Raw genomic sequence first — 10,453 nt, 5'->3', positions numbered from 1 at the left:
GCCGAGGTGGCCCGTCCTCTGAGAGAGAATAATTATCTGCTTTAATTAAACACATTATACTGTGTGTGTATGTGTGTGGAGGACTGTGTTTGGCTAAGACAGAGAGCATACGAGAAATTAATTGTGTGTAATCATGTGGTGTCTGTACATGCATTAGTCCATGAGGTGGTTTGTGCATCAGTGTGTGATATTTGGATGCTTGCTGTGGGTATGTTGTGTGTTTACATGATTGAATCTGCCGTGTTGTTTGTGATGGATTCACGCCGACAGTGTCACACAGCACTGAATGCTCCTGTGCAAAAAGAATCAAGATTTGCAAACTCATCAAGGCCGAAGGAATTTTTCGGCCCTTTGCTACATCTGTAGAGAGAAATGTGCAGTATTTTGGAAAACATATTTGCTGTTTGTCTCATAGTCAAATCAGAAGGTGTATTTAGCCTATTGTATTTAGCATGAAGACTAAAAACTGCTAGTCTAGCTACATCGAAATGGAACAAAACCTCCAAAGTTGTCGGATTTACATGCTGTATCTTGGACAAAGTAATATGATGTAATAAATAAAAGTGACAGTCAAACCTCAAATGATGGAAAATGATGTAAAACATAATGGAAATATGTAATTTCTCTCAGTTTCATGTCTTGTTGAGAGGAAGGTTGCACTATCCTCATCTCTCCACACACATCTGACATTTTTTAATGTGGAAGTTAAACATGGCAGAAGAACATTTAAAGGTTTCAGGAGCATTTCTTGCTGTGCACAAAGTCCTGTTGCACTGGTAGAGTAGTGGCGATTTGGAGTTATTGGATGGCACTCTCACTTTTAGCCTGCCAGGTTTGCTCGGCTGCACCTGCCTCTCTCACCTCCCTCTCTTTGTTTGCTGTTCCTGATTACGCCACATCGTACACCTGTTGTTTTCACCTCCACCGACCAGCCAGTGAGTGACCTTTTTTTCTGTTTCGCAGCTCGGCCCATCCGCATAGACAATCAACAGCACTTGTTTCATAAGGCGAGATCAGGGCAGCAGTCGGTCACCCAGACCTGTCCCACATCGACGCCACCAGTCGAGGCCCGGAGGTCTCTCACCATGGGAATGGCTCACAATGGCTCCCCCGGAGGATCGGAGGAGCCGATACAACCAGGGGGCGAACCCGGAAGAACGGGCCCACCACATCCACATCAGGTCCTGTTTGTACTGCGGGGCTCCTGATCATCACATCACCTCTTGCCTGGTGCGGCCAAAAGAATGGGCCCACCAGTAAGAGTGGAGACACTAACGGACCGCCCCTCCATCACACCGGGTGACATCCCACCAAACGCTTGTCGACTCTGGAGCTGGTGGGAAGCGACTGGGCCTTTCACCAGAGCCGCTACCCTGCGCTATAGAGACCTGGGCCATTGGCGGCCGGCTGCTTGCCCACATCACACACCAGAACCCACCTCTCCGTCTCAGTGTTGCTGGCAACCACCAGGAGGACGTCCGATTCCACATTATCTCCAGCCCGGATACACCACAGGTCTTGGGTCACTCCTGGCTGGTCCAACACAACCCCACTCTGGACTGGACCACCTTCACTCAGTGGAGTCCCGACTGTGTGTCCACCTGTCTCCTGGCTGGACAACCCACCACTCCACCACTCCTGCTTCTCCATCACCTGAGCCGCCTGACCTATCCTCCATGCCCTTGGACTACCACGATCTTCAACAGGTGTTTAGCAAGCACCTTGCCACTGACTTTCTTCCTCCTCATAGACCCTACGACTGTGCCATCGACCTGTATCCAGGAGCCACCTTGCCCAACAGCTGGCTCTTCCACATCTCGAAACCCGAACATCAGGCTCTGGAGGAGTACATCGAGACTGCCCAACGCGCAGGTATGATCCGTCCTTCTTCCTCACCCCTGGGTACAGGGTTCTTTTTTGTGGGGAAGAAGGACGGTGGCCTCTGTCCTTGCATTTATTACCCTGGTCTAAATGCTATTACAATTAAGAACAAATATCCATTACCTCTCCTCTCTCTGCTTTTGAGTTTCTCCAGGGCACGGCAGTCTTCACCAAGTTGGACCTCAGGAACGCCTACCTCCTGGTGCGGGTATGGGAAGGCGATGAGTGGAAGACCCCGCTTGGGCATTTTGAATACCTGGTGATGCCTTTTGGCCTCACCAATGCCCCGGCAGTTTTCCAGGGGTTGCTCAATGACGTCCTCCATGACTTTCTCAGCCATTTTGTATTCATTTATTTAGATGACATTCTTGTTTACTCTTCCTTTCTGACAGAGCACATCCAGCATGTGTGCCTAGTCCTCCTTTGGCTCCTGAAAAACTACCTGTATGTCAAAGCGGAGAAATGCGTCTTCCACTTCGTCTCCGTGGCATTTCTGGGGTTCATAGTTGAACAGGGAAGACTCCACGCCGATCCCTCCAAAATTACTCCAGTCACCGATTGGCCCACTCCCACCTGTGTGAAGGACCTGCAATGCTTCCTGGGGTTTGCAAACTTCTACTGTTGCTTTATTAAGAACTACATCATGGTGGCTGCCCCCCTCATGCAGCTCACCTCAACCAAGGTGAAGTTTGCATGGTCCAGGACAGCTGAGCAGGCCTTCCAGGAACTCAAATGCTGGTTCACCACTGCTCCCATACTCTTCTAACCCAATCCCTCGAGGCAGTTCGCAGACGCATTGGACACAGGGGTAAGAACGGTCCTCTTTCAGCAGGTCTGAGGGAGACCATGCACTTCATCACCGGGCTGCCTCCCTCCCAAGGCAACACAGTCATTATTACCATCGTCGCCCGTTTTTCGAAAGCCACTCATTTCCTTGCTCTTCCACAACTCCCCGCATCACTTGACACGGCCCAACTCCTGGTTCAACACGTTTTTCGCATTCACAGCACTCCCATAAACATCGTGTCTGACCGTGGTCCACAGTTCACATCACACATCTGGTCCACCTTCCGCACAGCCATCAGGGCTCATCCCTGTCTTTCTTCCGGTTACCACCCACAAACCAATGGTCAAGCTGAACGGTTGAACCAGGAGCTGGAAAATGCACTCCGCTGCGTAACCAGTACATCACCTGAAGATTAATCTGTTGTTGCCTTGGGTGGAATACGCCCACAACACCCTCTTTAGCTTCGTCACCGGTATCTCTCCCTTCCAAGCATCCCTCGGTTACCAACCCCCTCTCCTCTCCGCCACTGAAACCGACATCGCCGTTCCTTTAGTCTAGGCCCACATAACCCGCTATCAGGAAGTCTGGGCCAAGACCAGGGCCGCACTGTTGCGTATGGCAGAGCAAAACAAACACGTGGCTGATCGCCGTCGGGCCACTCCTACTTACCAGGTTGGGTAACAGGTATGGCTCTCGGCCACTCACATCCCCATCAAGCGGGCATGTCTCAAATTGTCTCCCCGGTTCCCAGGGCCTTTCACCATCCAGGAGATCATACACCCCACTGCTGTCAAACTCACACTACCAGACATCTGTATTCATCCTGTTTTCCATGTTTCACAGATCAAACCCGTCTCCTCCAGTTCCCTCTGTCCTCTGCCGGCTCCACCTCCACCTGCCCTGGAGATGGATGGTGGTCTGGCCTACACTGTCCAGCAGATCCTGGATGTCCACCCTAGGGGCCTGGGTTTCCAATACCTGGTGGATTGGGAGGGCTATGGTCTGGAGGAATGGTCCTGGATTCCCCGCTCCTTTAACCTTGACCCCGACCTGTTGACCGCCTTCTACAGGGTCCATCTGGGAAAACCTGGGGGGCCCTGGTGATGCCCACCTTCTGGTGGACCCCGCCTCCTTCCCTGGGGTGGTGTTTTTTGTCTGTCTGGTATCCATCCTCGGCCCATCTTCACTGTAACCTGCTAAAAACTGACTCCCGGCTTTCATAGACTTTACCCTCCGTATTCTTGTCCTGTTGTTATTTCACTACACTTGTATATACTTGTACAGCACCGATTAAATCTGCTTCTACTGAAGTCAGTCCTATGGGTCCATTCTTTTCCGCTCCCGTGTGTGCACGCGTGACCTAACATAGCCGAGGCAGGGCCGCATAGCTCAAATGGCCATACTGTTGGAAATTTTTTCAGATACCAAAATATCCATTTGCTTAAAAACCCACATAGTGATTTTCATTAAATCGTTTTGTTTTGAAGTTTCAGTTTTATTGATTTATTTGAGAACAGATCACATGTGCAACCTAACACAGGTGACAAAACATCACATTTTTTTGTTCAGATTATGTCCCAGACAAATACAGGAACGCCGCAGTAGTCACAAAACATACTGAAAATAAACAAGAAAAACAATGAATGAAAGAGTGAAATGAATAAGATACAGAAAAACTCAAACAATAAATGCATCAAAGCTGATTGAATTAAGATTCAACCTACTGACGCTATAATTTTGACTTCATTATGTTAAAATTGAAATCTTCACTTTGCCAAAGTGCAGCATTGCTACAACAGCTGAAATATGATGGACATCACTTGCACACAAGGGAAATCAAAGCTAGAAGAACAATAACACTGCTGATAATACATTATCTGTATTGGTCTACAAGTATAAAAATATATTTTGAATCAACAGGTATATATACCTTTACTACAAAGTTGTGTTTTTGGCAAGCACGTTAGTGTCAAAAGTTCTGAATGTATGAAGCCATTCTGATTCATTTGGATTGTAACATCTGCTCTGCCATCTTTTGGAAGAAAAAGAAATCCAGTAGAGGGAGTCAAAGAATAAAACAAATGGAGGGAAAAGTTGGTCATGTTTAAAATTTGGCTTGAAAGGACAAAGGATGGTTTAAAGGTTCACAGTATGTCTGGCTGTGTACTGCAGTGGCTGAGGTCTCTGATGTTGTCCTGAGGCCGAAGTTGTAAGAACAGATAGAGATATGACTGCAAAAACAAACCATTAATTAGAGCATGTCAGCACGAAAGTCACAGAAAGAGCTGGAGACAGTCGGACACACTAAGATAAAGACTAAATGCAAAAGACAGAAAGATACAGTATGTCTAAAGAGATGTCAGAAAGTGATCAAGAAAAAGGGGTGAGGTAGAAAAGAGGTGGATAAACATACAAGCAAAAAAACAAAAAAAAAGGTGGGACAAACAAAAGAGACATAAAAAAAAAACAGAGAGAGGCAGATTGTCCAGTGTCGCACTGACTTTTCTAATGTGGGAATTCGTCCACTGGTGTTTGTACCTCTGGTGCTTAATGACAACCGATCAGTGCTCCCGCAGAACTGATGCGTGGACGTATAGATCGATCCTGAAGGTGGAAGGCTGAGGAAAACCTAGAGAGCTACCAGACTGAGACTGGCCAGTTTAAATTCTGACACCCAACCTCAGTACAGGCCCTTCAGATTGTTCATGAAAATATACTTGGGGTGACCAAACTGCACAGGTGAAACTCAGAACCCCGATATTCTGATCTCCAGTAACTCCCACCATGACCCATAAATAAAATCCTCACACACCTTTAGAAAATGTTCTCCAACAGGACAAAAATGCTCAGACAGCAAAGTCTCCGTACCCGGTGGGGCAGAAGGCGGCGCTGCGGAGGGTGTCGAGGCAGTTGACGAGGATGAGTGTGCCAGTCAGGTGCTTCCACCTCTTGGTGATGGGGTTCCTCATCCTGTCCAGGCCGAGGTGAAGTTCCTGGATCACATCACGGTAGCTGTCCCCGATGTGGGCGGCCCATGTCAGGAGGAAGTCATAGGCGGGCTTCCACATAGACTGAAAAACCGGGGGGGTACAGAAAGCAACAGGTTGGACAAAACTGTATTGTCTTTTCCCCATTTTTAATAACGTCAACAGCAGCAGTGGCTGTGACACAGTTACTCAGAGCCCAGCTGCCACAGTTTGCACCAAAACTCAACTCCTTCCTGGAGTCATAGCTCAGTTAAATCTGAACCCACTGAGATGATGTATACATATAAATAGGTTCAGTGTGACTTACACAGGGACATTCATCATCACTGGTATCCAATGCACATAAATGTCTATAAATCCACTTACATACCTAAGGAAAAACGTTCTTCATAACTGCCTTACAGTTTTAGGTTTTCTTCAGTATCAAAATGTTCTGGTGATAGTTGTCTGTATATTGATGAATACACTGCAAATAGGTACTACAAATAATTGGCATACTTTTAATGTGCCAGTTTGCCAACATTTAATTAAGTATAGGCTTCAAAAACAGGGCTCGAGTTTTAGCTCACAGCATAACTAACTGACTCTATAGCGGTTCTTCTTGCATCTTCTGTTAGAACTGTAGTTCTACATTGCTGACATTGTCCTTGTACTCCCAAAATCCTGACACTCTTCTCTATCCTTTCATTTACAGATATTTGTTCTGTGTTGAAAACTTGTGGACATACACTCAGAACCTTCTCAGTTCCCTCACCTCGTTGTCCAGGAGACCATTCTTGTCTCGATGTGGAGCTTCATAAGCCTCCATCTGCTGTCTGGACACTTGGGCCAGTTTCTCAGCCAGTTCCCTCCATCGGGACGCCACCTCCACCGCCGTAGTCAGCAAGACGAAATCCAGGACCAGCCTGGCCACCAGACCCTGGCAGTCCATCTTCAGCAACGCCTCAAAGGGGAACGACACACAGCAGAGGAACAGGCTTTTAATTACATAAAGGCTGGAGCATGAGCCTGGGTAGGTAGGTAGGCAGATAGTCCTAAAAACTGAGGCAAAGTCATCTCATAAACCTGACTGTGACTCACAACATGCTCACAGCCAACAACAAGTTTTATATTCTTGGAAGAAAATGAAAGGAGTAGGTATAAAAACACAGTAACTACAGTATCTCATTTTGCTTCGAAGAAGTATGTTTCTGATTTTCTCCTATTCTGTTAAACATCATTTGACATCTTGAATTGTATCCATTTGTAAACCACTGTATGGCCCCACTGAGATATGTAGCTGTTTAACGTTCAACTACATATGTTCTTACTCATCAAACCTGGTTATGTGAGGGTTAAAAAATCTTAAGCATCATTCAAAGCAGCGGACTGGAAAATATGGTGCTGGTAAGATTTCCCTTTGTTTAAAGCAGCACACAGTTCTTCTTCTTACCAAAAACTGCAGTGTGTGTATCTGTGTGTGTCCATTCAGAGATAAGACTTTAGCTCAGGGATCCCAACTGCTCCTATGTGCACGGCAGGGTTTTCTCTGCTGCCAGCCACAGAAAGCTGCAGACAAGTGGGAGCACTGTGGGAGATGTTACTGGAGGGTTTTTCTTAATTCAATTTTTGTTTGTATAGTGCCAAATCACAACAGTGTATCAAACGCTTTTGAGACTTTTACTTGAACAAATTTCAAATAAGACTCAAAATCTTACAGAAAACGCCAAGAGGTTGCCAACCAACAAGCCTACAAGGGACAGGCCCAGGAGCCCAAGGTGTCAGGGAGCCCCTAGACCAGAAGACCTGTCAGCTGGACAAGTCAGTAACAAAACAACTACAAAAGCAAAACAAAGAGATTCAAAACCACTAAAAAAGAGACAGAAAAGACCTTGAAGACAGAGAAATTACTTCAAAAATATGCCACATGAGAAAAAGAGACAGAACAAAGAGATGCAAAACAAGTAACACATTAACACAAATGGCTAAAACCAGATGCAAAACAACCATGAGAAGACACAAACTGGCTGCCCAGTCTGTGAGTCTGGCTTCTGGAGGCGTAGGAGAGAAGAATCCTAAATGTAGCACGATGTGATTCACACATTGTCGGACTGACTGATCACACCTACAGGAGTATACGCAAAAAGGAAACGCATATAAAGTAGACTGTAAATGTCATTTCATATGACAGACAACTCATAGAACACTAGTCGATGTCTATACATGTTAAGAATTAATGTCTATTTTTGGTAACTCTACACGTTGGTGGATTAAAGGCTAATGTTGATGAGGTACAGGTTATTAATTGATCTTGAGGTGGATCATAACTTCATAGTTCACTGATGATCGTGCTCTATTTTAAACATCTGTTATCACATCTGTTTTTGCAAAAAGTTTAAAATTAAATACGCTCTCTTGCTCTTAAGAGAAAATCTTGAACTGTGGAGCCTCAATTTAATTTAACTGAGCTCTAGTGGTTTCTACTGATTGAGCCTGGCTGTCAGTCAGCTGCAGCTTCAAAGCACACACACAGACAGACACACAGACAGACACATTACACAGGCTCCAGCCACTGAAACACTGTCATCTGAATCAAACTGAGAAAATTTCATGCTGATTTCTTTCTGTCAGTCACTCAAATTCAAATTTATGGTAAAAATATTATGCTCTTTGTTTCTAATTTGTTACCTCTTTTATCTTCTTTTTCTACGAACTGCAGGTGTTTAATGCAATGAATTAACCTGTTAAACTTACAACAAACCAATGTGAGATGATGAATTATTTGATTTTGAAATAACAGCCTGTTTTATTCGCTCCTCCCTTCATCCTTTTCTCTCTCTTTCTCTCTCTCCACCACCTGGCCGACAAGCCCTTTGGCCTTCTGCTGTGATGTCCTCCGTCTGCTGATTCAGACTTCACACAGGTTTCAGTCTAAATATAGAGCAGGCCAGGTCAGGCTGTCCAAACACACACACACAACGTCAGCATTCAACACTCAAGCCTCCTGTCTGGAAATGAGGTGTTCACATGCAAATCAGGAGCTTCTCTACGTGCAGGAGAAACATGTTATTTAAGACAGAAGGGATTAAAACCCAAGGAACCCCAGAAAGCCGGAAGGAGTCTGCATCAAAATGAAGGTCACAAGGTAGAGGAGTGCAAATAGGCATAGTCATGAAGCTTCAACTGAAGTCAAAACTTCATTTTCTGGAAAAGATAAATGTCAATTTGGTCTGAGGCACATACATCCTGCAGCAGACGGAGGTCAGAGGTCAGGGTGTCGCTCAAGGACATTTTGGCAGCTGTTCTTTCAGCTCCATGTTTATAGCTCATTCCTAAATTTTTATGAGTCTACCATTTAAAGCTTCACTGCCAGGAGAGTGAGAGACAGTGGCGGATGCTGCGATGCACTCGGTCTTATTTGTAATTATAACACGTCTGAAAGCATCAAAGGCAGAGTGGTGATGATGAGTCAGGCCTCAGATAAGACTATCACTGGCATAAAGATGGATGTTGGCAGAAAAAAATGTATTTATGTATATTGTAAATCGAATTGAACAGAGAATCTGCCCCTAATGACTCAGCACCATCAGCCACACTCAATAATGCAATGCAAGTAAACTCAACATACGCCAGCAGTATTACACTGTACTTACTACATGGTGTCCTCTCCAAAAGTACTGGATATACACCACATCTAGTTCTACCTGGTTCTGGTTCATGCTCCTACATTATTCACTAACAAGTAGATTCTGACCTAAGAATAGAAACTGATCTGCTACATGAGAGATTAATATGAGGCAGTGGTGACCTGCAGGAAGCCCCAGAGCAGACAGACAGATGGCACTGACACATGACCGGGTGGCTGCCCACTGGCTTTAACTGTGTGTTTATTAGTGCTCCCATGATGAAGAACCTTGACAAAGTCCTTATTTTAACCCAACCTATCCAAGTTGTTTTTGTGCCAAAGCCTAACCAAACCATGACTGTTCCTAACCATAACCATGTGCTTATGATTGCAACCACGAAGGTCCCCTAAGGTTTATATGGGAGTCTACAAACAGGAGATTTACAAGTGGCTCACTCCACCTCTCTGCAAGGATCTATTATTAATCTATCAGCTTCCCTCCTCAGCTGACATGTACAAGGGGCGGCTTCCTCACTTTGTCCCCTGCCTTTGTAACTGGAGCCACGACGTGAAATGATCTGCCTGGGTGGTGTCGGATGCCCTCCAGGCCCCTGGCTCCATCCTGATCAATGGCTGCTCACGTTTCACATGGGAACACCTGTCGGCTAGTGTGGCAGGAAGAGGGAGACGTGAAGAGCTGCTCTAGTGCTCATTCTGCTGCAGCACTTTCATTTTCTCATGCTTCATACTGACCAGAGCGAGATGCACAACTGGGGCCAGACACTTACAGCTCTCTGCTTTTACAGAGGCCAGGGCTTAAATTCGCATGTCGGATTCTAAAACTATGCAAAAAACATCACCATTAGTTATATTTATTTCCTTTAGTTAAGCTTGTTGCCTTATAGTGTCAACTGTTTATAACGTGATGCCCCTACTTCACTGTCAGCTACATAAAAAACACTTATACTTTTGCACCAGCAGGGTACAGGAGGATACCGTGGTCCTGCTTGGTAGCAGGGCGACCTAGGACCAATCCATGAAAGTCTCCTTAACCACAACCGTGTCTTGCATTAAACAGATTAGCTCCACACATGCGTGGCTGTCCTCGAGACTAGGGACACTAAGATTAGTGAAGCTTTGTTCTCAGTGCTGTTGTTCAATAGAAATCTGTCAGATATGGATATACTGTATGCA

At 45.5% G+C, this 10,453-nt stretch overlaps 1 protein-coding gene across 1 annotated transcript in view; it reads right to left on the bottom strand.

Annotated features, from left to right (window-relative positions):
- Positions 1-4,084: 4,084 nt before the first annotated feature.
- LOC109955736 (SH3 domain-binding protein 4-A-like) overlaps positions 4,085-10,453 on the bottom strand; it is an 18,006-nt gene continuing 11,637 nt past the window's right edge. Inside the window, exons 4-5 of the mRNA XM_020592151.1 lie at positions 6,410-6,598; positions 4,085-5,739 (exon numbers count right to left, since the gene is read on the bottom strand). Coding sequence (XP_020447807.1) covers positions 5,515-5,739; positions 6,410-6,598 — 414 coding nt within the window. The 3' untranslated portion in view covers positions 4,085-5,514. The remainder of the gene's footprint in view (positions 5,740-6,409; positions 6,599-10,453) is intronic.

Source organism: Monopterus albus, unplaced genomic scaffold, assembly GCF_001952655.1.
Source record: "Monopterus albus unplaced genomic scaffold, M_albus_1.0 scaffold16.1, whole genome shotgun sequence".
In the NCBI taxonomy this organism is placed as follows: domain Eukaryota; kingdom Metazoa; phylum Chordata; class Actinopteri; order Synbranchiformes; family Synbranchidae; genus Monopterus; species Monopterus albus.
The sequence above is the reverse complement of the archived record's forward strand: the minus strand, read 5'-3'. Positions and strand labels throughout refer to the sequence as shown.